Source organism: Echiichthys vipera, assembly GCF_963691815.1.
Source record: "Echiichthys vipera genome assembly, chromosome: X".
NCBI lineage: Eukaryota > Metazoa > Chordata > Actinopteri > Perciformes > Trachinidae > Echiichthys > Echiichthys vipera.
In genome coordinates, this window is record NC_139825.1 from 23,330,721 (window position 1) to 23,356,724 (window position 26,004).

Consider the following 26,004-nt stretch of genomic DNA (forward strand, 5'->3'; position numbering starts at 1 on the left):
CTGAGAGGAGCAGGAGCAGTGACAGATGCAGTGACAGATGCAGTGAGAGTAGCAGATGCTGTGAGAGGAACAGGTGCAGTGAGAGAAGTAGGAGCAGTGAGAGATGCAGTGAGAGGAGCAAGAGCATTGACAAATGCAGTGAGAGGAGCAGATGCAGTGAGAGGAGCAGGCGCAGTGAGAGGAGTAGGAGCAGTGAGAGATGCAGTGAGGGGAGAAGGAGCAGCAAGAGGAGCAGGCGCAGTGAGAAGAGTAGGAGCATTGAGAGATGCAGCGAGAGGAGCAGGAGCAGTGAGGGATGCGGTGAGAGTAGCAGATGCAGTGAGAGGAGCAGGCGCAGTGAGAAGAGTAGGAGCAGTGAGAGATGCAGTGAGAGGAGCAGATGCAGTGAGAGGAGCAGGAGCAGTGAGAGATGCAGTGAAAGTAGCAGATGCAGTGAGAGGATCAGGTGCAGTGAGTAAAGTAGGAGCAGTTAGAGGAGCAGATGCAGTGATAGGAGCAGAAGCAGTTAGAGGAGCAGGAGCAGTGAGAGATGCAGTGAGAGTAGTAGATGCGCTGAGAGGAGCAGGCACAGTGAGAGGAGTAGGAGCAGTGAGAGGAGCAGGAGCAGTGAGAGATGCAGTGAGAGTAGCAGATGCAGTGAGAGGAGCAGATGCAGTGAGGGGCTTAGGAGCAGCGGGTGATGCAGTGAGAGGAGCAGGTGCAGTGAGAGGAGAGATGCCGTGAAAGAAGCAGGTGCAGTGAGAGATGCAATGAGAGGAGCAGATGCAGAGAGAGGAGCAGGAGCAGTGAGAGATGCAGTGAGAGGAGCAGGTGCAGTGAGAGGTGCAGGGGCAGTGAGTGGAGCAGGAGCAGTGTGAGATGCAGTGAGAGGAGTGGATGCAGTGAGAGGTGAAGGGGCAGTGAGGGGTGCAAGAGGAGCAGGTGCAGTGAGAGATGTAGGAGCAGTGAGAGATGCCGTGAGAGAAGCAGGTGCAGTGAGAGATGCAATGAGAGGAGCAGATGCAGAGAGAGGAGCAGGAGCAGTGAGAGATGCAGTGAGAGGAGCAGGTGCAGTGAGAGGTGCAGGGGCAGTGAGTGGAGCAGGAGCAGTGTGAGATGCAGTGAGAGGAGTGGATGCAGTGAGAGGTGAAGGGGCAGTGAGGGGTGCAAGAGGAGCAGGTGCAGTGAGAGATGCAGTGAGAGATGTAGGAGCAGTGAGCGATGCAGTGAGAGGAGCAGGAGCAGTGAGAGATACAGTGAGAGGAGCAGGCCCAAGGAGAGGGCAAGGTAGAGGTGAAAGAATGCGTGGTGGTCACATTTCACAGGTGGCAAGAACAGTACAGTCAGTAATGAAATTCGTGCCGCTATCATTGACCCTGTAATCAACCACAGTCTTTCACTAAGAGAGGCTGGTGAAAGAGTGAAGCCCAATTTGAGGTGGTCAACGATGCCTCCATTATATGCATCTTTCAACAAACCAACAGGTAAGTATTGCATTTTACATGGATTGTTTCTATTCTCACTTAACATGTCAATAAGGCCATACAGTAATGCATATGTTGATTTTTTTTTTTTGTCCCTCTAAAGAATGCAACGTTTTCCCCCCTTTGGGGGAAGAGGAAAGCTCCTCAGTAATGATCAAGAGCTTGCCAGTGTAGAAATGGTTGTTGCAAATAATGCAATAAAACTGCATGAAATTCAAACTAGAATTGTGGAGGACCATGACATATTTGACAATATTAATAACATCAGCCTCACAACCATTACGCGGACCTTGTCCAAACACAGAGTGCAGATGAAGCAGCTCTACACTTTTCCCTTAAAGAGGGACAGTGAGAGAGTCAAGGAGCTATGACGACAATATATCCAGGTAGTACTGTATATTCAATTCAATGTCCAGTTCTATAAACTTTGCACTTTGCACATAGGTAACCTACACAGTAATAGGTTACAGTACAGTATTGTATACAGTAATGATATTTACCTAAACTTTGTTTCACAGAGTTATGGAATTGGAGGCCAACCAGGCCCCTCATGAATTCAAATACATAGATGAAGCAGCAATCTGGCCCAAAGGCGCTGACTTGGACAAAATGTCATTGGAAAAAGGGTCACAGTTAAAGGCCACAGGTTGGACCCTACAATACTGAGTGCCTCTTTGCCTTTTTCAATGATCTCCACCAGCGCCTGGTTTCAGAGCAGGATCAGGGGGGTGACAACATGAGGACCTTTGTGATCACCTGTATTTATTTACACATTAATTTATGCATTTCTGTATTCATTTTATTTATTCCTGTATTTAATTACACATTAATTTATGCATTTCTGTATTCATTTTATTTATTCCTGTATTTATTTACACATTCATTTATGCATTTCTGTATTCATTTTATTTATTCCTGTATTTATTTACACATTCATTTATGCATTTCTGTATTTATTTTATTTATTCCTGTATTTATTTACACATTCATTTATGCATTTCTGTATTTATTTTATTTATTCCTGTATTTATTTACACATTCATTTATGCATTTCTGTATTCATTTTATTTATTCCTGTATTTATTTACACATTCATTTATGCATTTCTGTATTTATTTTATTTATTCCTGTATTTATTTACACATTCATTTATGCATTTCTGTATTTATTTTATTTATTCCTGTATTTATTTACACATTCATTTATGCATTTCTGTATTCATTTTATTTATTCCTGTATTTATTTACACATTCATTTATGCATTTCTGTATTCATTTTATTTATTCCTGTATTTATTTACACATTTTTTTTATATAAAATTCGGGGATACGCTGCGTAACGTAACCTACGTCATGACGTCAGATTCTTCAACCCTCGCCACTGACGCACAACGGTAGAGATGGCGACCAGGATGTCACACAGTACCTAGCCACAGCGATGTTTTTGACATTATCCGTCGGATGAAGAGTTCACCCTTTTCGGCTACACATAAGCTAGATAACCGGACGATATGGAGGAACCCTGGGACTTTGAGTTTATGTCCCGCATCGCCGACAGCTGCTTGTCCTTCCTATCCGAGTTTGTGGACGACTGGCTCGCTAACGATATGAGGGTCTGCATATTCAAAATCTTACTCAGCTGGTTAATTTTCAGTCTCATCGCGATCCACTTTGCATGGAAAGTCTTCGGGAATACAGTGAACGATATGTATTATCTCCAAGGTGAGTTTCCCTCGGCACCATCTCTGTGTTATCACCTGTTGTGACTAACGGCAGCTCGGTTTGCTTCACCTCTTGTCCGTTGGTGTTGACTCGCAGGGACTGGGCAGAACGGGGGCACTCCTGATGCAGCATCTCACCTGAGTGACTGGTAGGTGTTTACATGTATACTTTGTTGTTTCCGAGCATCCATGTTGCTTCACCCAGGTATATTATCCTCCTCACACGTGTCTGGTGCTCTAAACGCGGTATTTGGGGTCCCAGGCACCGTGCACCTTCAGTGCAAAAGCAGGTTTTAGGATCTTTGCCTAGGATTGATTGAGGATCTAATTATTAGGAGAAATAGAAAAGTTGAATGGACACAGTGTGATTATGTTCTCTCAATTGAAGCTGTAACCTGTATTGCCAACTAAACTTGGTGACGTAAAAAGTGTATAATATGTATAGTCAGTGGTGGAAGAAGTACTCAGCGCTTTTACTTAAATAGAAGTAGTAATACCTCACTGTAGAAATACATATATTCAAAATGTTACTTTGGTAAAAGTACAAAAGTATCAGCATTGAAATGCGCTTAAAGCACAGACAGTAAAAGTACTAATTTTGTAGAATGGCCCATTGCAGAATATTATTATATTATAATGCAAATATCACTTTAATATTGCAGCTGGTAAAGGTAGGGTTCATTTTATTTACATTATATATTGCTGTGTAGCTTAATCTGTATCTAAAACCATATATGTTATTTAATTTGTTAATACTATTGTGTGCAAAGTAACTTGTAACCCAAGTTGCCAAATAAATGTTGTAAAGCAAAAAGTACAATATTTATTTTATCCTCAAAATTGTACTTAAAGTGAAATTCCAGCGTAAAATCATCTCAGGGTCTTTTTCAGCAAATAAGCCATAGCTAACAGCCAAATGCAGCTATGATTGATTAGCTCGGGGCAGCACGGTGAAGGCATTAACACGTCTTTTTTAACCAATAATACTGCTCATGATAACACTAAAGAGTCCTTACACATAAACAAAGCACCAACAATGTAGTTAGTGACGCCAGAATTTATTAAAAGAGTGTTTTGAAGACTTACCTACTGGCCCGGTACCAGCTCATCTCGTAGTAAAGTCCAATCAAGTGGATTATCAAAGTCAATCCGAAAAGAAGGAGCCCATTGGTGCTTTGTTTTATGTGTAGGGACTCTTCTCATGCTGCTGCAGAGGTTTGGTGTTATTTTGAGCAATATTAGGGGTTAAAAAAGACGTTTTATTCCCCGTGCTGCCCCAAGCTAATCTGTGTTATTACATTAATCACTGTCAGCGACTCTCCGGAATTTCCCCCGTTAATAGTTGTTCCACAAAAAAAATGTCTTGATGGCTTATTTAAGGAGTGTATTTGCCGAAAAGACTCTGGGATAATTTTACGTCAGAATTGCACTTTAAGTGCAGTACTTGAGTAAATGTACTTTACTTTCCACCTCTGCTTATAGTAATAATAATAATAATAACAATAATAATAATAATAATAATAAAATTGCATTCATGTTGGTGCTTTTTTAAATTGTTTTCTTAATAATGCAATTCTGTGATTCTTCAGGGAAAGCAAAGCAGGGGATGCCCCGAAGACTCATCGAGATTGAGAGGACAATGGTTTTGGACTTTGGTCTTTATCCAAGTGAGAGGTGGACTATGTGATAAGACAATGAATGCACCTTAAATGTTCCTGATAATAAAGCATCTTCAGTGCATTCAAGATGCATGCACCTAATGGCAACTGCCCCTGGGAAACATCTGTTACCATATCAGTGAGACAACAGTGTCACACTGATATAGTGCTGTGAGATATTTATTTTGGTCACTGATATAAAAGGAGCATTGTGTGCACTTAATGGGATATAAAGTGTGCTTGTTTATAGATTACTCTCCCCCTTCGATTCATGTTTCATTCATTTTTTTTATAATCATTAACTCACAGCGAACTCCTGTATCAAAGTGAAAACAAATATCCGCAAATTGACCAAATTAAGTTCAAATATAAAATACAAATTAACTGATGAAGCAAGCACATTCACCCTGTTTATGACATGAAGATCGCCCCTGTCACTCAAAAATGCTTGAGCAGGTTTGCAAAGAATGAGTTAAATGATTACAATATTCAGATTTGCAAAGCTGAAATCAACCTCTCCATATTGGCTCGATTCAACGCCCTAATTTCTGCCAAAGTTCTTGAAGATTAATAATTTTATATTTATGGTCATCAATTTATTTCATTTTGACATTGTGTTGAAAAGCATAGTATCTGTAATTTACTGTGAAATAAAAAAAAAACATTCAAAGGGCTTTGAATGTTTTGTATGCAATGACTGAGTCATACTGTTATAATGGTAAAGACAAGTCAAGAGGACTTGTGTATTTATAGAAATGTGTAAACATGTACACAGTCCCTGTCAAATGAAATAAACAATAAAATCATCTGCATATTTTAGATACCTTGATGTACCTGAAGCTGGGAGACTGCGCAAGTTTTATTTAAATGAGTTGTGTTTGGAAAGACTGAACACATTGACGCCTCTATTAACCAGATTTTTTAGTGATTCAAGATAACAAACTGTTTGTCCCCGGCGAATACCTTAAAGCTGATAAAACTAGTGACATTTATTTTATTTTTTTTATTCCTCTCCTATTTTGTACTTTGTGCTTCTAATTTGATATAGCTTGCTGTCATGTAGATTTACAAATAATTTAACAGGAATGGGACGAAACTGTGTAGAGTTGAAAGGGAAAAAAAGGTACTACAATGCCAAGTCAGAAAAAGACTCATTAAGTCCTTTATTCATCTAGAAATCATTTTATTTTGTGTGCTTTGGAATTATTTTATGTTAATGGGAATTGGTGGAATAATGAGCATATGAACGTCCATCACATTGGTGCAGGTTAGGCCAGGTACAAGTAAGCGCTGCCCAGCAGAAAGACGTGTAAAAAAAGTGAAAGAATCATTGTTGGTAAGGAAGTCGTCGATATCCAGCCCCTGTGCTTGTGCCTCTTCATACAACCTCCCATCAGTGACGGCCCCTGCTGCGTCGGTGGGTCCATCCTGACCGTCAGTTCCACCGCTCAGGAAGACAGGACCATTAGGCGGGAGCTTCAGGCCTCTCAGTTCCACTCCCACTCGCAGAGCCAACTCCTGGTTTCGACCACCTCGACCCTTGCCTGTCAGCTCCACGGTGGGCTCACCTCCGGCTAACAGACACGTGGAACCCCATCCTTCTGTGCGGCCTTCACCCAAGACCTGCATGGTGCGACAGAGGTCCCAGCTCTCCACGCCTACTTCGGGCCCCAGCCTCAGCAGCTCAGCGGCAATCCCTGGAGGAGGCTCCTCTCGAGAACAGGCAAAGCGGGCCAGAAGGCCGTAAAGTCTGGAGACTGACCTTACATCACCGCACACTCCTGGTGCCAACACGACAGGGCGGAAACCTAACTCTCGAGCGCGGAGACCGGCACTCTTGAGGGCAATGCTGTTGGAGCCAATCACGGCGTTGAGAACGTGTCCTGATGTATTGGATTCATCTTTATTCTCCCTCCACCTAGGACTTGGTCTTCCAAGGACATCCTTTACTGAGGCTGGTAGACAGTTCAACAGCTTGTAATGTTCAAGGACTGACAAAACTTCTTCAGGCCACACCTCACTCCACACTGTGGGGCCGCTGGCTATCAAGTCCACGGGGTCCCCGATTACATCGGACAATATCAGTGAAACCACCTGTGAAGTGAAGTGATTACAGGAGTCATCAAAGCACAATGCTGGAATGAGTTCTCCACAATAACAAAAAAAAAAAAAGCAGATTAAAGAAAAGGATGTTACCTGGGCAGGGTGAGCATAATGTGCAAGCCCTCCACCCTTTAAGAAAGACAGGGCGCGTCGCACAGTGTTAAGCTCTTGAATAGTGGCACCAGCACCTGCAAGTTTTCGGGTAACCTCCTGTTTCTCTTGCAATGAGATTGGTGGGATGGGTGCAGGTAAAAGTGCAGAGCCTCCACCTAGACACAGTTTCACCACCTTTTATTTAGAGATTTACATTTCAAGGTATGATTTTGTAAAGAAAAAGCAACACAAGGATTTATTTTATTTACCTGAAATCAGTACAAGAAGCAGGTCTTTCTCTGTCAGTTCACTGGCTAACTGCTTGATCCCTTCGGCTGCCGTCTGGGCATCAGCGTCAGGCAAGTTGTGTTTAGCTCCCTCCATTACTCTGACGCGACTGTTTTCTTTTAACAAGAGACGGCTGTGATGAAGTGAGAAATGTTGTTATGTGGCTTAATACTTGCTTAATACTTAAAGTTGTTTACGACTTGAAGGCTTTTGCTTACTCTTTTCCATGCTGCCGTAATGTCTGCTGGATCCCGTGTGGCACACTTATTATTCCTTTCACTAAATGATCCCCCAGAATCCTCTCAGCCTCAGCAGCCATACCCAGCACAGCCTTCCCAAAGCCCACCAAGTGCAGGTTGTGTTTGAGTGTAAATTTGTGACCATTGATTATGACCGAGTCCCCCTTGCGCTCTATGCTCTGCCGGACCACCGTGTCTGGCTGCACAGCGTCCACTGCAGCTGCAAACACCATGCGTGCCCGTGAGTCCATTGACATTTTTTTGCACAACGTAGGTTTTCTCCTGCCAACGAGGGTCAGAAAAGGCTGAGGCCGAACCAGGGAAAGAAGTCGGGCCATGGACAGTTCAGTGGGTCTAAGCAGAAATTGCCTGAGGGATTAAAAATTCATAGTTTATAAAGAAGGTTTTCACAAAGGATGCATTCAAAAAAAAAAAAAAGACCACATAGATATAATATAAACAATGTGCAGCAGGGAAAAGATTAGTATTTTTTCAGCTGAAGGCCACTTTTACTTGGAAAAATCAGAAGGTTCATGGCAGATTGAGCAAGTCATCATTGCACACACTAACCTCCAAAGAACAAATATTTCTGTAATTCTAAGTGGAAGCATGGAGAACTGAAAATCTTTAGGCATTTATGATGTTTTTGTTAGTGTCAAAGGTCATTGTTGAACTGGATGGTGTAGTGGATACTGAATAAGATGATACAAAGGTCAGGTAGTTGCACAGCTTCAATTACTAACAAGGTGCATTGAAGATTGTAATGCAATACTTCACGTTACTAAGTTGTTTCACTGATTGCACTAGTGTATGGTGCTATGGTTGTATACCAATTTTACTCACATAAATAAATAACTTGATCATGTGTTGCCTTTTAGATTCCTTTTAAAAGGCTTAAAAGAATAGCTTTTGTGTTTAAATGAAACAAAACATTACATAGTTGTTATCATCCTAAGCCAGATACACATTCCGCAATCAAACGGTGCTTTCTTAAGACTCATGCAGCTGCCTACCTGTGAAGGTTGTAAACGGGATATAAAGCCTGTGGATTCCTGTGGAAGCCAGTTATGTGCGCTCCAGCCCAACAGTCAGGCAGTGCAGCAGAAATCTGACCAGAGACTGACTGGAGTTGTGTACCTTGTGTGTAATGATTGACTTGAATGGACCACAGGACACATCAAACCCCTGATCACCCAGCTGTGCATTAGTCTCTGTAGCTCTTTATTTCCCCCCTTCAACACTGAGTGAACAAAAAAAGAGTAGTATCTGACAGACTTTGGAGCCATTCATGCTGCAGCATAGTTCAAAGGGTACACAACCTTAAAGTAGTTTACACTGACTTTACGTGCAAACTAGAATTTTTGGGTCATAAATCATAAATACGTCATAGAGTGTGGTCTATACCTACTCTGTAAAGTGTCCTGAAATAACTTTTGTTATGATTTGGCACTATAAATAAAATTGAATTGAATAGAATAGTCGCAAGTGTTGTTTTCTCCGAGCTGTTACATTACATTTCATTTAGCTGACACTTTTGTCCAAAGCAACTTCCAATAAGTGCATTCAACAATTAGGGAACAAACCAGAAGAGCAAGTTATTAAGTAAGTGCGGTAGCTTCAAATAAGCCAATCTATAGAGTGCTACATATAAGTGCTTTTTTTTTTGTGCTTTTTTTAATCTTCTAAGCCAAGGTGCAGTCTAAAGAGATGCATTTTTAGCCTGCGGCGGAAGACGTGTAGATTTTCTGCCTTCTGAATGTAGATGGGGAGCTCATTCCACCATTTGGGAGCCAGGACGGCAAACAGTCGTGACTCTGTGTTCCTCTCAGTGAGGGAGTGGCAAGCCGATTTGCCGATGCAGAGCGGAGAGGGCAGCCTGGCAGGTAAGGTTTAATCATGTCCTGGATGTAAGCTGGGCCTGATTCGTTAGTAGCACGATAAGGAAGTGCTAGTATATACACACTCAACAAAAATATAAACGCAACACTTTTGTTTTTGCTCCCATTTTTCATGAGATGGACTTAAAGATCTAAAATTCATACCAGATACACAATATTACCATTTCTCTCAAACATAGTTCACAAATCTGTCTAAATGTGTGATAGTGAGCATTTCTGCATTTCTGATTAGTGCACAGGTGTGCCTTAGACTGTCCACAATAAAAGGCCACCCTGAAATGTACAGTACATTTTTTTGCTTTATTGGGGGTCTGGGGACTCAGAACCAGTCAGTATCTGGTGTGACCACCATTTGCCTCATGCAGTGCAACACATCTCCTTCGCATAGAGTTTATCAGATTGTCAATTGTGGCCTGTGGAATATTGGTCCACTCCTCTTCAATGGCTGTGCGAAGTTGCTGGATATTAGTTGGAACTGGTACACGCTGTCGTATACGCCGGTCAAGAGCATCCCAAACATGCTCAATGGGTGACATGTCCGGTGAGTATGCTGGCCATGCAAGAACTGGGACATTTTCAGCTTCCAAGAATTGTGTACAGATCCTTGCAACATGGGGCCGTGCATTATCTTGCTGAAACATGAGGTGATGTTCATGGATATATTGCACAACAATGGGCCTCAGGATCTCATCAAGGTATCTCTGTGCATTCAGAATGCCATCAATAAAATGCACCTGTGTTCTTCATCCATAACAGATTCCTGCCCATACCATAACCCCACCACCACCATGGGCCACTCGATCCACAACATTGCCATCAGCAAAGTGCTCACCCACACGACGCCACACATGTTGTCTGCCATCTGCCCTGAACAATGTAAACCGAGATTCATTCGTGAAGAGAACACCTCTCCAACGTGCCAGAAGCCATCGAATGTGAGCATTCGCCCACTCAAGTCTGTTACGGCGACGAGCTGGAGTCAGGTCAAGACCCCGATGAGGACGACGAGCATGCAGTTGAGCTTCCCTGAGACGGTTTCTGACAGTTTGTGCAGAAATTTTTTGGTTATGCAAACCAATTGTTTCAGCAGCTGTCAATGCTTGTGGCATCTGTGGCATTTTGCTGTGAGACAAAACTGCACATTTCAGGGTGGCCTTTTATTGTGGACAGTCTAAGGCACACCTGTGCACTAATCATTATGTCAGATCAGCATCTGGATGTGGCACACCTGTGAGGTAGGATGGATTATCTCAGCAAAGCAGAAATGCTCACTATCACACATTTAGACAGATTTGTGAATGTTTGAGAGAAATGGTAATATTGTGTATCTGGAATGAATTTTAGATCTTTAAGTCCATCTCATGAAAAATGGGAGCAAAAACAAAAGTGTTGCGTATTTTTGTTGAGTGTATATATATATATATATATATATATATATATATATATATATATATATTACAACAGAACGAAAGAAAAGCGTGACAGCATTTCATTACGTTTTAAAGATGAAGAAATAAAAAAAGAGTAGATGTAAAAAACTGTAATTTAACAGATCAACACAATGCCCACTGGAGTAGGATGATTTACATTAGTCAACTATTGGTGGTTTTGCCATTTAGTTATACTTTGTCATACCCTTTAACATCTCTGGTTGTATGAGGCCATTATGGGCAATGTTTCAAATCGATGAGCAGGACTGCTTTCTAGCAATATATGGATTTGTCACGAATCCCCGGCCATGAGGTCTGTTTGGGTGTTTTTGTTATGTCTTGTGGTGTTTGTCACTTTCCTGACAGTGCTCGGGGGCGTGTCCTTCTTTGGCTGCTCACACACCTGGCTGAGGTCACCCACACACCTGCTCCTCATCAATCCCCTGCAGTACTTAAGGAGCAGCCACACATGCAGTGAACGCCGGATCGTTGTGAAGTATTATGTATGCTACCGCATTTTCCAGCCACTTTTTGGTCGTTGCTACTGTTGGTTGTCTGTCTGCCTCAGCCTGCTGGAGCTGCCCTCTTACAATCCGTGTCTGCAACTAACCGTGTCTCTCTGCCTCAGGAATCATTCCAGGATGTCAGCCCGGGAGCCCAGTCCGCTTAGCTCCGCCGCCTGTGAGCCAGCCACTCTCTGGACCTTCCACACCTCTGGGATCAGAACCTCGCCTGCCAGCTTCTCTGTTCTTCACTATTAGATGAGTCAAAAACAGACTGCCTCATCTGGTTATTTTATTAACAACTTGTCAGTTAATTTCCAGAAAATGTATTATATCATGATGTGTAGGCCGAGTGATAAACCCCCCCCCCCCCCCAAACATATACCAACATAGAAGTTTTTTTTTTCCCTACCACCTCCTTACAGTTTGCAAAATCAAAAAGAAACACATTTGAAACAGTTGTTTGCTATTTATGGCTACATGAAATAAAAACACAGATATTATTTTTCAAGGCAGTCAGGCATGTCCGCGTTGTTATGGTTTCCATGTTTTCTCTCACCAATCAGGAGCTGTTTTTTGGGGGTTTTCGTGACTCAGAAAGTAGAAATGAAACAGTCATCAAAGGATTATTACAGTTTTTGGTGTGTCTTAAAAGCTTGAATTCACAGTTAGACGTGTGTGATTGTTTAAAACCAAAATTATCTATGTTTCAACTCTCAGCTAAAGTTTTAACTATTCAAACAAGGAGCAAAAAAAAGAGCCAGTATCGATGCGTCATAAATATGTCAAATACTCTGTCTGGTTTGTTCACTCATTTCAAGAATGAAGACCTAAAGCTATAGTGGTGGAATGTAGCTACGCACATTTACTTAAGTACTGCAGTTAAAGAGCAATTTGAGGTGCTGGTACTTTACTTATAAAGTATATAAAATTCAATGCACTTAATACAGCTGCTCTTCTTCAATTCAGAGGAGGGCTGCGTTCAATAATGTTGTTGAAGTTAACTTACATGTAGGCTGTGTTGTAATAGGGTGCGCCACACAATATCAAGACAATTTTAAATGGAGATCAAGCAGGGCAATTATAGACCATTCACACAGCTGTTGATGTGTTGAGTTGTTACTAAAATTTAATCATAAGAATTATCATAACATTTACTTTCTGTTATTTTCTTGCTTCATAGGCCTACAGACCTTTTCAACGGAATTCCATTGCTAGGCAACAGCCTTTGTCCTTGTTAACTTCCTGACAGCTGATGTCGTTCACATCCACTGCAACAGGAATCAAACTTGGACACATTAAAATTGTTTAGGTTTACAACTTTGGAAAGGTCTATAGGCCTACGTCTGTGAGGAATAATGTCCCAAGGTCAAAGCGGTTAATCGACTGTTCCCCCAAACTGACTGAACCATGGTCACCGTCCTGAATATATAATTTTTTTATTTTTTTATTATTGTGATGCAAATGCTTTTGTCTATTATAAGTCTGATTTTGCTGCCTAATAAATGTCATATCCATAAGTGTCAGTTCACAAACCGAAGAGACAATTATTTGTTTTATGGTTTAGATGAAGGAATTGAAACAATGTGTGTATCTAATTTAGTTCATAGAAAAGAAAAAAACATTAAGGTGCATTTTCTTTTTCTGTTTACTTTTTAATTAGTTTAGTTCGATTTGTGTGTTTTCATTATTCTTTACGAGGTGATAATCTCCATCTGTTTTTTTATTTTGTTTTTTCCCCCCGTTGCTTCTTTATTAAGTGTCTGATGCTGATGCCTCACGACACTGTCTGCGATGTCTTTTTAAATAAAGAGAAGGGAGGAGCAAACCACCTAAACAAATGCCCCCTGACATTCAACAGAAACACACGGGCTGCTCAGATAAAGTGGTTTCCTACCTCAGACTTTCCTTTCTGTGAGGACTGAACTCCTGCTGTGATTTTCTTCTTCACTTCTGATGCTGTGTCCATTTTGCTGCCTTGGGCAAAAACTGGAAGCTGACAGAAAAATAGAACAGGGAAACAAATGTGACAGAAAGGGCTGGGTTTTCTTCTTCTTCTTCTGATGCTATTATTATTATTATTATTATTATTATTATTGTTGTTGTTGTTGTTGTTGTTGTTGCTTCTTCTTCTGCTGCTGCTGTTGCTGCTTCTTCTTCTACTGCTGTTATTGCTGCTGCTGGTTCTGCTTCTTCTTCTTCTTCTGCTGCTGCTGCTGTTATAGACATAGACATAAAGAGTAGACGCCTCTTCTTCTTCTTTGTGGTTTTACGGCAGCCGGCAACCAAAAGTTGCATTGCTGCCACCTATGGGACTAGTACCTTAGTGCTCTATATTCTATTATACAGCCCAGTGTCTTTTAAGAATCTGAAAAAACTGCTTTTTCCCCTCCTGCTTGATCCCACTTCCAAAATACCTTTAAGAGAAACTTCATTTAATCCAATTTCTTGCAATTCTCTAAGAAGGTCTTGTCTCTGGCGATCATGTTTTCTGCAAGACATCAAAACATGTTGTACTGTTTCAGGTTCCAGACAGGAACACAAGCCACTCTGGTGTTTCCCTAAAATAAACAAGGTGCTGTTCAGATATGTGTGCCCAATTCTCAATCTAGAAATAGTAACCTGTTCCTTCCGTCTTAACCCCCCTCTTTTGCAGATGTTAACTGAATCAGTTACCCTACTAGATAATGAGAACAGGTGCCTGCCTTTGTGTTCTTGCTCCCAGAGCTGCTGCCATTTTAAAATGGTTTCCTGCCAAACTATACTTTTACCCTCTGCCTTTGATAAATGTATGTTGATATCTACAGTTTCCTTAAGAGCAGCTTCCTTGGCCAACTTATCAACCTTTTCATTTGTCGCAATACCGACATGAGCTGGGACCCATAGAAACGATATTTCTACCCCTCTCCTTTTCACATCTCTTATGGCCAGAAGAATGTCATATACTATATCTTGCCGACTCTTTGACGATCCTCTCCCAACACTATTGATCGCTGACACAGAGTCACTGCATATCAACACCTTATGGTTCTGGATCTGCTCTGTCCATTGCACTGCCATCAGGATTGCATATAATTCCACAGTGAACACGCTTAGGAAATTTGAGGTTCTCTTCAAAGCTTGAGCATTCCATCCCTGCACAATAAATGCTGCTCCTGTAACGCCTGTTTCTGGATCCTTTGAGCCATCAGTGAAAATTAATATGTGATCTTGATATTGTTCTATTACATGACACTGGAAGTGATGCACCAAATTTGATTCAGGATTATGTGATTTAATCTCGAGTACCTCTAAGTCGATCTTTGGTACCTCCAGTTCCCATAAAGGTACTGATGGCCACAGTACTCCTGTACAAAAGTTTTTATCATATATGGACATTTCCTGTGCCACTGCCTTCCCGGTCCATCCAAAACATGGGAATCTTGCCACCTCTCTCTCCCAGCTTTCCTGTATTGTTATTTTAACTGGGTGGTCATCCCTTTGACCCATCAAGCTGACCCAATAGTTAGCCTGAAGCTGCTTTCTCCTTAGACAGAGTGGCATTTCTCCTGTTTCTACCTGCAAAGAGCATACTGGAGAGGATCGCACCGCTCCTGTACATATTCTCAGTGCCATAGCTTGGACTTTATCTAATCCAGCTAAAACTGATTTGGCTGCAGATCCATAAACCAAACACCCATATTCAATTCTTGCTCTGATTAAATAAACATAAATTTGCTTCAAAGAAGATATATCTGCTCCCCATACTGTTCCAGCAAGACATCTCATTAAATTCATTACTTTTTTACATTTATCTACTAATTTTGATACATGGTCCCTCCATGTAAGTCCTGCATCAAAAAACACACCAAGAAATTTAAAACTTTTAACCCTCTCCAAATTCCTACCATACAGCTCCAGTTTTATATTTTCATCTATTTTCTTTTGAGTAAAAAACACAACCTTAGTCTTCTCAATAGAGAATCTAAAGCCCCATTTCCTTCCCCAGTTCTCCACTAGTGTTAGAGCTTCCTGTACCTTCTTCAGGGTGTACTTTATATTTTTCCCCCTTTTCCATAAGCTACCATCGTCTGCAAATAATGATTTTCCAATACCTGGCTGAACATTAGCGAAAATGTCATTAATCATGATGTTGAACAGTAATGGACTAATCACACTTCCTTGCGGTGTCCCGTTTTCTACCAAGCACCTTCTAGATGTTTCTTTCCCTATTTTCACCTGAATACTTCTATTATTTAAAAAGTCCATTACCCAGTTAAACATATTTCCTCCAATTCCTAACATATGCATTTTGATTAAAAGGCCCTCTACCCATAGCATATCATACGCTTTTTCCACATCTAAAAATACTGCCACAACAGTCTCTTTCTTTACCTGTGCTTTTCTGATTTCGTCCTCAAGACATATGACTGAATCAATAGTACTTCTCCCCTTTCTAAAACCACTCTGACAACTAGTCATACCCCCCCTCTCTTCAATAAAGTGCATTATCCTTCCATTCACCAACCTTTCCATTAATTTACCTAAGTGAGAAGTTAGAGCTATTGGCCTATAATTAGCTGGATTACTAGCATCCTTTCCTGGTTTTCTTATTGGAACAATAACTGCCTCCTTCCATCCTGTAGGGATCTTTCCTTCTTCCCATACTTTATTAAATAAATTTAAAACCTTCTGAATTCCTGTTTCACTTAAATGTCTTAACATGCAATAACAGATTTCATCTTTACCAGGAGCAGAGTTCTTACACTTATCCAAAGCATTTCTTAACTCTCTCAGTGTGAATGGAACATTATATTTATCCTCTGTTTTGTCTTTCTTTTGAATAATCTCAGTATATAGACTCCTTGTTTCTTCCCTACCCCTTCTTTCTTCTTCTGATAAATTACTTGAACTATGTACCTTACTCAGTGTGTTCACCATCATGTCTGCTTTCTCTAGATTTGATATAGCCAACTGTTCTCCATCTGACAGGATTGGATAATTCCATTCTCTTCTATTACCTTCCATTTTCTTGATCATTCCCCATACATCATTTATATTAATAGCACTTCCAATTGAGGTACAATAATCTCTCCAGTATGTTCTTTTTCTTTGCCTTATAGACCTTCTCACTACTGCCTGTGCTTGTTTATAATCAATCAGATGTTGAAAGTTATGAGTTCTTTTTAGCCTTCTAAATGCTCTGTTCCTTTCCCAAACTGCCTCTTCACATTTAGCATCCCACCATGGAACCACTTTTCTTACTAATTTTCCTGAACTTTTTGGTATTGAAGCCAGTGCAGCCATATAAATACTGTGTCGTAACTCACTTTCATTTCTTTCAACATCATTTGTTTCTTGGATTGAACTAATGTACAAATCACTTTCTTCCTTAAATTTCTTCCACTCTGCTTTTTTGAAAATCCACCTTCCATGGCGATCTTCTGAGCTCAACCTTACATCAATATCCAGTTTACATAGAATTGGATAGTGATCACTTCCAATAGTGCCTTTTCCGTGCACTTCCCATTCACATTTTGGAGCCATTCTACTGGACAGAATTGTGAGGTCTAGTACAGACTCTTTACCAGTTCTAATATCAATCCTAGTGCCTCTACCATCATTCAAACAAACTAAGTTCCTATCATTCATTAAATCTTCAATTACCTGCCCATTGTTGTCCGTCTTCCCCCCTCCCCACAGTGTATTATGGGCATTAAAATCTCCACACCATACAACATTATCTCTATCCTGACCTTCTATTTTCTCTAGTTCATTTAATGCTAGCTTTTTACAAGGGTTATAATAATGAATCACTACTATTTTCTTTTTATCTGCCCATACTTCCACTACCAAATATTCTTGTTCCTTCCCTGTACCCAACACCCTATAGGGAACACCCTTCCTTACAAAGGTAGCACATCCCCCACCACTTTCTTGTTCTCTGTCGTGTCTGATGACAGTATAGTCAGATATAACAAAATCAAATCTAGGTTTTAACCATGTTTCTTGAACACACATTATTTCTGGTTTTATACTCCTACTATCTATAAACTTTTTAAAATCTTGACCATTTGCCAACAGACTCCTTGCGTTCCATTGTAAAATTAACATATCATCCTTTCCCTACTTCCTGGTTTGAGTGCACAGCAAGACAGTCCCTTACTTCTTCCCATTTTAAGTCTATCATGCCCAAATGTTGAGTTGCTGCCTTTGTAATGATTTGAATCCTTTCAGTTTTAGATTTAACCTCAGCTGTTGCATTGATTACTCCAGCAATAAAGATAACCAAGTCCCTCTTTTCCTCCCTCTGCTTTTCCTCCTTCTCTCTGAATTGTTCTTGCCTCTGTATCCACACATTTCCTGTCGGTGTTTCCCCTCTATCATTACCTTCATTCTTATTCTTTGTTTGTTCCACTCTTTTAACTGCTTCGGCATAAGAAACTCTATCCTTCCTTTTCACACTCTGAATCTCAGTCTCCTTTCTCATTACTTCGCACCCCCAGTAGGCCGCACTGTGTCCCCCTCCACAATTACAGCATTTAGGTCTTACCCCCTCTCCACATTCTCCATAGTCATGCTCCCCACCACATTTCGCACATCTTTTTGTCCCTTTACACAGTTTAGCTACATGACCAAACTTCTGGCACTTGTAGCATCTTATTGGCTTATGAGTGAACTCTCTTACCCTGTACCTCATGAATCCAAAGTATAGCTCAGTGGGCAACTCTTTTATACTAAACTGTATCAGAACTGATTCAGATTCTTTTTTCTCAGCTCCCTTGGTTAAGCGCTTTGCACTCTGAACTGCATCACACTTTATTTTTAAGTTCTTTACCAGCTCTTTCATCTCAATTGCCAACGGAATCCCATAAATCACTCCTTTACTCCCTTGTTCACCCACTTTTACCACCTTTACTACCACTGCTCTCCCAATAGCTTGCAGCTTTAGAGCTCTTCCAATCTTCTCTTCAGAGTTGCATCCTATTAACAAATTTCCATCATTTAGAATTCTAGCGTATTTTACCTCGCCAACCTGATTCTTAATTATTTTTGTCAGTTTTATTGGATCTAAATTCTTCACTCCTGGCTCTTCAAACCTCACCACGACATTCAATTTATCCTCACTCTCTTTCACTTCCCTAGTCCGTTTTGCTTTATTTATCCTACTTGTCTGCCAGTGCCCATCGTCTTGATCCACTTCATCCATACTGCAACAACTATCTTCCTGATTTTCTGCCATGGTAGAGAATATGTACAAGCGTATCGTATACCGGACCTATACAGGTCGTCGGCCGATACTCTCGCAAAATACTCTCTCCACTAAATCTACTCTACTTCTACCTATCCTTGAAAAATTATTGTGACTTTTATTTATACAAACAAAGCAAAGCAATGCAAACTTCTTATAATCGCCGAACTCAAACGCATACACCGCTCCTCCCGGAAGTCTGCTACGTTCTCCGTCGAGTAGACGCCTCATCGAACGTTGGGCCTATTGGCGCTGACGAGCGGTGGGGCCGCCATCTTGGACCGGTCGCCCGCTCCACTCAGTGTAAGGACAGGACACGGTTCAGCGTGTTTTAATATTCATAGTGGGATTAACAGTAATATAATATTCTGATATATGATATATGTGATGTATGATAGGTGTTTTACAAACACTATAAATATAAACACAACAATAGAAATCATTTATAGAGTATTAATAGGCTGTATTTCATACATGAATACATAAATCTCTCTCTCACTCACTCTCTTTCTCTCTCTCTCACACACACACATACACACACTCAGAGAAAATTAAAATACATATAAATCAAGAGTATCTTTATATGTCTATGGCTGTTATTGCTGCTGCTGCCTCTTCTTCTTCTGCTGTTATTGCTGCTGCTGCTGCCTCTTCTTCTTCTGCTTTTATTGCTGCTGCTGCCTCTTCTTCTTCTGCTGTTATTGCTGCTGCTGCCTCTTCTTCTTCTGCTGTTATTGCTGCTGCTGCCTCTTCTTCTTCTGCTTTTATTGCTGCTGCTGCCTCTTCTTCTTCTGCTGTTATTGCTGCTGCTGCCTCTTCTTCTTCTGCTGTTATTGCTGCTGCTGCCTCTTCTTCTTCTACTGTTATTGCTGCTGCCTCTTCTTCTTCTGCTGCTGTTATTGCTGCTGCTTCTTCTTCTTCTGCTGCTGCCTCTTCTTCTTCTGCGGCTGCTTCTTCTTCTTCTCTGGATTCCTGGCAGATTGCAAATAACTTTTAGGCGCATTACCGCTGACAAGTGGTGTAGAGTGTGAATTAAATAACATAACTTATATTAATAAAACCAAACAAAGATAAATACAAATAAAATACTAATCATATAAAAACAACATACATCTATCCAAACAAATGAGTTACCCTGGGAATTATTTTGTAGAATATATATTTAATTAAACTACCTTTTCTTTTCTGAGTCGTTCATTAATTTGCCTTACTTCTCCCTCATACCGCTCACAGTGTATATGCCTGTTTTATGTTTGCTGTTTATAAAAAAGTGAGCTGTTTAGACCAGTATGTCCAAATCAATTCTCTTCTTTTCTGTTCTTACACTGCTTTCTTTTAAGCAGATCATAGATGACCAATACTATTGAGGACTAAACATGACTCAAGACTTAATAAATGCATAGATAAATGTATAAATAAATACAGGAATAAATGAATAGAAAATGCTGGATTAAATAAATAAATAAATGCTGAAATAAATAAACCCATGAATACATTTATAAATAAATACATAAAATAATAAATAAATGCTTTACATGTATCTAACCATTTTTGTTCATCTAGATGTATTTATTTCTGGATTTATGTGTCCATTCGTTAATGACGTAGGGGGTCCCATGTATTTATTTAATTCACTATTTATTTATTCATTTATTTCTGCATTTGTTTATTTATTTCTGCATTCATGTATTTATATACATGTATACATTTATTCCAGCATGTATTTATTCATAGATGTTTTCATGCATGTATTGATTTATTCGTTTATTCCAGCATTTACTTCTGTATTTATTGCTATGCCATGATATTGTAAACGAATTTCTTTTCAATAAAGAAAAAAACAACTATCGCGATATTGCGTGGTTCCCTGACCATGCGCGTGTCCGATGTTGAAATCGCGTCCCCGTGGTAACGAAGGCGGTGCTTTTCCCTCCTTCAGAGGAATCACAGGCGGGCTTTCGTATATGGTTTTTGACCTAACTTCTGTAAAAAACAAAAAGAAAAGGCGCTTTTCGCACAGTTGTAGTTCACGTATATAAACCCTGACTTTCACAGGCGACAACTGTCGGCAGATATACGGTAAACGGAGGCCGTGCTCCCCTCGGACACAGACGGAGGCCGCCATGAAGCTGACGGACAATGTGCTGCGGAGCTTCAGAGTCGCTAAAGTGTTCCGAGAAAACTCTGACAAAATCAACTGTTTCGACTTCAGCTCGAACGGAGAAACGATTATATCCAGCAGCGACGACGACTCCTTAGTCTTGTACGACTGCCAGGAGGGAAAGTAAGAATGGTTTTACTTTCATCTTGCCCTTATTGTTGTTGTCGATAAAGCTAACATGCTACATGATATGCTCCCGGGCCTGCTGCACCGCGATCATACTCAGCAGCTAGAAGTGTTACAGTTGTGTGTTTGTGCATCGTTTCTGTAAATGTGCACCATGCGTGTTTAAAAACACATGCAATATTCACTCTGGCACTGTGTCTGTTAGTGTCCTAGGTTAAATTAGGTAGTAAGGTATATGATAACTGGCCAATGTATTTTTACAAGTAGACTTTAATCTGTTTAAATGTTGCAACCAAATAATAGCGACAATAGTGATTGTTAGTGGTGGTGGAACAGGGCTGCTACTAACTCGTCAATTATAATTGATTCATATGTACTTTTAAATTAGTCTGCCCCAACAAAGCCCAAGTGCATTAACTATGAAAAAATGCAAAAATAAATGGCTTTTAAGTTTGTTTACTGTCCCATCAAATGAAAAGTTGGCACATTAATGATGAATAATGGTTGCCATTTAATGCCACCTGGGCTTTGTAGGGCAGCATAGGCATGGTTAGTTGATGCACGTATAGTGAATCCTAAACCTTTTTTTTTTTTTTTACATTTGTACCATTCACTAATCACCTGAGTCAAAAAAAGAAAACATTTGCAGATTCCAGTTTCTCAACTGTGAACATTTGCTGCTTTTTTCATTTTGTATGAATGCAAATCTGAGGGGTTTGGGCTGGGAAAAACAAGCAATTTTATATACCAAAAATCCAAAGCAATGAAAAGTTTACAAGTTAAAAAAACAAACGCTCATCATGTAATGCGCTAACAGTATTTGAGCTCTCTTAGTATTCAGAACATAAATATTTAAAGTAAAAGCGAGTATCTGTGCTGTGAGACTGTAACTTGGATGTGTTCTGTATTTGTGTAATAATGACAACAAGATTATTTTTATGCTTGGTGTTAATATCATTCAGTGAATCAAATGCTTAGTCACTCTCTTTTCTCATCACATTATCTGATTTATGGCAGACCCAAGAGGACGCTCTACAGCAAAAAGTATGGCGTGGATCTGATCAGGTACACACATGCTGCAAACACTGTGGTCTACAGCTCCAACAAAATCGACGGTATGTTGATAACTGATATTATTGCAGAATTCCTCTACAATTCAAATATCCATTTGTTTTTTAACTGTAATGAATGATAATGTAATATGTGTGCTCTTTAAAATTGGTTATTAATAATTCATCAAACAAGTTGAACTATTTGTTGTGCACTTATTTGAGCTAAAGCGGTTTTATGTCCAGAGGAGTAGATTGCTTCACTGTAATGCAGGAGAAGACTATAAGCTTAAATCACATTAGTATTTATTTTTGTTATATTGGTTATATACTGTGTGCGTTTTACTGGTTGGACTGATGTGTGTAGGATACCACACGTCTATGGGCCGCTGCTGGATCGTGGGACACACTACTCACTCTGGTCTGAGGTAGTTGTTTGTACAGTTTGAGGGTCTGTGATTCTGCCCCATACAGGAGCTAACTGTACAAGTGACTGCCTTGCCCACGGTTGAGTCAACTCATCAGACCTGCCTGGGATCAACTTCACATTTGGACATCAGCCTTGTTTCTCTCTGATTCTGATAACGTCTGATGTATTACATGGTCATTTTGTTATTGTTCCGATTCTTTCTAGATACTATCCGGTACCTTTCCCTTCATGACAACAAATACATCCGCTATTTCCCTGGACATAACAAACGGTGAGGGCTGGATTTATGTGGACTGCCTGTACCTTGAGTTTATGTAAAGTGTTGAGTTGGAAGTTCCTCTGTTCTCATGTTTTCCTCTGTTTTGTTTTACCCAGAGTGACGTCCCTCTCCATGTCTCCTGTAGACGACACATTTATTTCTGGTTCATTAGATAAAACAATCAGACTATGGGATTTGCGGTCACCTAACTGCCAGGTGAATATCTTATTTTTATATAATTTGTTGAGCATCTTCTAATAGGTAATATGAAATTCTAAAAGAGGGACGAAGCTGATATTGACCTTCTCTTGTCGTCAATTGTAGGGATTGATGCACCTGCAGGGGAAGCCAGTGTGCTCCTTTGATCCAGAGGGTCTTATTTTTGCTGCAGGAATAAATTCAGAGATGGTTAAACTTTATGATCTACGGTCGTTTGACAAGGTAAGAAGTGTTTGTGAAAGAGACAATTCCTGATGTATGTGTGTCTAATATGTCATATAAATAAAACATTACTGAAACCTCTTGTCAACAGGGTCCTTTTGCAACCTTCAAGCTGCCGTATGACCGGACATGCGAGTGGACGGGACTCAAGTTTAGCAATGATGGAAAACTCATTCTTCTTTCTACGAACGGCGGAGCCCTTCGAGTCTTAGATGCTTTTAAGGGTGCTGTTCTCCATTCCTTTGGGGTAAGAGACAACTCAATGACACTCAAAGTACTTCATAAGGAAACATATTCCACATCTAAATCACACAGGCCGGTGTGTCAGTGAAATCACACTTGTCAGTGACCCATGAGAGGAGTGAGGCTAGTTTGTTTTTATGTTTTAAAAAAAAAGGAGGCTCTGGAAACTACCTAACAAATTGTTCACTGTTGCATTACTAACATGCACAAGATAATTGCTCATGGATGCTGTCAATCATTCACCCACAGGGCTACAACAACAGTAAAGGTGTAACACTGGAGGGGTCATTCACGCCGGATTCTCAGTTTGTAATGATCGGTAAGTTCCTCAGTGTTGAAAATAGATTCATGCATTATTTCATGCAAAGGGCTCCATGAAAATCATAAAAAGCCCCCAAGTCAATTTTCGACAGTAGCATCTTTTTCATCTCACAGGTTTTATTTAAAGTGGTTTCATAAATTTGTATCATTGAACTTAGTAGTCTATAATAGAGTGATTATAGCCTCATATCTCATACACGGAAAAACTCCTTTCCATTGGTAGAATACAGTCGCGACACAGCGGTGAGGCTGCTGTTGCCTTCTCTGACATGTTTTAAATCAGCCCTCAGTGTTGCCGCTCTGTCATAATATATTTTCTCCACCCTTGTTGCCGTTGTTTGTCGTGGCGGTGGCTTGTACACAGGCTCGATAAAAGTAATCCGCTTGCCAAATCCTCCGCCTTCCACAAAACTTAATGGCAGCAAAAAACAGGAGGTTAATTTGTGGCAATTATAATAATTAATAATAATTCGTGTAAATGCAGACAGTGTCCTCATCTCCGCACACAGACAGCGCTGTGAGAGACTGTTGCTTCTCCCTCAGCTTGATCCCCCCAACGCTCTTGAAATCACTTTAAAAACACAAAACGGAACCAATGCATAACTGGAAACACCGAGCCCATCTAAGTATTCTGCAGGAAGATGAGTTATAAGAATAATAAAAGATGCTTTGTGGTGTTACAGTAGGTCAATCTATGAAATTCGCTCCTTCTTTTGAAAAATAAAGGCATATATTTGTGATTGTCCAAATGCAACAGGCTCTGAAGACGGAAAGATCCACGTGTGGAATGCAGAAAGCGGCATGAAGGTGGCTTTATTAGACGGGAAGCACACAGGACCGATTACCTGCCTGCAGTTCAACCCCAAGTTTATGACGTTTGCAAGTGCCTGCTCCAACATGGTGAGTGTGGTAGGCGGCGTGAACGTGGACTGAAGCAGTTTCTGTAGAGATTACTTTTGAAGCTGCATCAGGTAGTTTAACATGTCGTTTAAGTTTATGTTATAGTCTTGTCAAACAGTTTCGATTAAGGCTGTGTGGTAATTCAATATGATAATTTATTGTCTTTCGTAAAAATAAATTGTATTCTGATGAAATCCTATATCGAGGTATTGTGATACACATTTACACTGTCTAAATGGACAAGAACAGTAACTCAGACACGCCCAGATATATATCATCTAAACTATATTAAAATTGTATATATTTTCTATCACAATGTCGAAAAACTGGCGTCTGAACTGCGTTAAGGCAATGTTGACGTCATTTGGTCAACACTTGTTTTGATCATTGCACACTGTGTTCATTTGCTACTGAAGTTGTAAAGTGAGAAACTACTCATTGTTCATTTGTCAAGTATTTAATTCACACAGAAGTAAACAATTATGCTTTACCATGTGGTTATTTAATATAGACTATTTATTTAATTGCCAGAAAACATGCTATATTGTTATGCAGTTATGAAATTACCTGTGTTGGGATACAAGATTTTTGGCCACAGCCTCAGTTTTAACACTTGTTTCCTGCAGTATCGATACAGAGGTACCAGCTGCTCTTTCTGATACATACACACACACACACACACCACTCTTTTGCAAACTTAGCCCCGTCCTCTCATTCACTCACAGTGCTGTCTTCTCGTCACTCGTCTCATTCACTCCAGTTGAATATCATACCTTGTTATGGTGTTAGCCCATTAAATGTGATGTCACATTGATTTTTTCCTGTGGGAACGAGTATCGATAAATTTTAAGGTATTGTATCAGAGTAAGAAATTCCAGTATTGTGACAACACCACACGTTTATGTAAAGTGATGTCACTAAACTGAGCATTTCATGGATTGTCATGGTCTCTGTCACATTATTACACTTTTGTTATTATGTTTTTTCACCCTTGATGCACACATGACTCCGATCTAAAACTGTATACATGTGATACAGTTGCGTGTGAGTGACTGAACTTGTCATGTTGTTCAGTTCAGAGTTCAATTAATTTTCCGCTGTCTGCAGACAGGAAAATACAAACCAAGATGACGTGAAAGTATATTAGATATACTGTCTTCTTTTGGTTAAGAAATAAACTGAAACCTCATCTTTTATGAACAACACACAAACACACATAAAAAACACCAGCACACAGAAAGTGGTTCCAATGTGACAAAACATTTTGAATGTTTTCTTGTCTTTCAGGCTTTCTGGCTCCCGACCATCGATGACTGATGATGACAGAGTGAAGGCCAAAGTGAACAGCAGGGGAAGTGTGGCCTATTCATTTGTAAATAAGTAATTTTTAGGAATAGATCGTTTGTCTATTCTTTTTATATTTCTATTTAACATTAAACTGTTTCTTG

At 40.2% G+C, this 26,004-nt stretch overlaps 3 protein-coding genes across 6 annotated transcripts; 2 read left to right on the top strand and 1 right to left on the bottom strand.

The window, feature by feature from the left end:
• Positions 1–2,867: 2,867 nt before the first annotated feature.
• On the top strand, positions 2,868–5,614 carry tcta (T cell leukemia translocation altered). The gene is made up of 3 exons (XM_083938715.1): positions 2,868–3,184; positions 3,281–3,332; positions 4,773–5,614. The coding sequence occupies exons 1-3, from the start codon at positions 2,974–2,976 to the stop codon at positions 4,813–4,815; spliced, it is 306 nt and encodes a 101-aa protein (XP_083794841.1). The 5' UTR covers positions 2,868–2,973; the 3' UTR covers positions 4,816–5,614.
• A 430-nt stretch (positions 5,615–6,044) lies between these two features.
• Positions 6,045–13,580, bottom strand: glyctk (glycerate kinase; the record flags this gene model as incomplete). Of its 4 annotated transcripts, none has more annotated exons than XM_083938510.1 (6): positions 13,293–13,580; positions 11,503–11,646; positions 7,544–7,933; positions 7,307–7,458; positions 7,038–7,213; positions 6,045–6,935 (listed from the first exon to the last, which is right to left on the bottom strand). In XM_083938510.1, the coding sequence occupies exons 3-6, from the start codon at positions 7,900–7,902 to the stop codon at positions 6,045–6,047; spliced, it is 1,578 nt and encodes a 525-aa protein (XP_083794636.1). In that variant the 5' UTR covers positions 7,903–7,933; positions 11,503–11,646; positions 13,293–13,580. The 4 variants fall into 4 exon arrangements, with proteins under 4 accessions (XP_083794636.1, XP_083794637.1, XP_083794638.1 ...); XM_083938511.1 differs by having other exon boundaries at positions 11,503–11,669; XM_083938512.1 differs by lacking the exon at positions 11,503–11,646.
• A 6,964-nt stretch (positions 13,581–20,544) lies between these two features.
• On the top strand, positions 20,545–26,004 carry wdr82 (WD repeat domain 82). The gene is made up of 9 exons (XM_083938678.1): positions 20,545–20,910; positions 21,931–22,028; positions 22,597–22,663; positions 22,768–22,867; positions 22,976–23,092; positions 23,184–23,339; positions 23,585–23,654; positions 24,414–24,556; positions 25,844–26,004. Exons 1-9 carry the CDS (start codon positions 20,750–20,752, stop codon positions 25,871–25,873), a joined length of 942 nt encoding a protein of 313 aa, XP_083794804.1. The 5' UTR covers positions 20,545–20,749; the 3' UTR covers positions 25,874–26,004.

Coding starts and splice junctions, on each gene's coding strand:
- tcta (XM_083938715.1), top strand. CDS start 2,974: ATGGAGGAACCCTGGGACTTTGAGTTTATGTCCCGCATCGCCGACAGC. Junction 3,185..3,280: donor CGATATGTATTATCTCCAAG/GTGAGTTTCCCT, acceptor GTTGACTCGCAG/GGACTGGGCAGAACGGGGGC. Junction 3,333..4,772: donor GCATCTCACCTGAGTGACTG/GTAGGTGTTTAC, acceptor GTGATTCTTCAG/GGAAAGCAAAGCAGGGGATG.
- wdr82 (XM_083938678.1), top strand. CDS start 20,750: ATGAAGCTGACGGACAATGTGCTGCGGAGCTTCAGAGTCGCTAAAGTG. Junction 20,911..21,930: donor TACGACTGCCAGGAGGGAAA/GTAAGAATGGTT, acceptor GATTTATGGCAG/ACCCAAGAGGACGCTCTACA. Junction 22,868..22,975: donor TGCGGTCACCTAACTGCCAG/GTGAATATCTTA, acceptor CGTCAATTGTAG/GGATTGATGCACCTGCAGGG.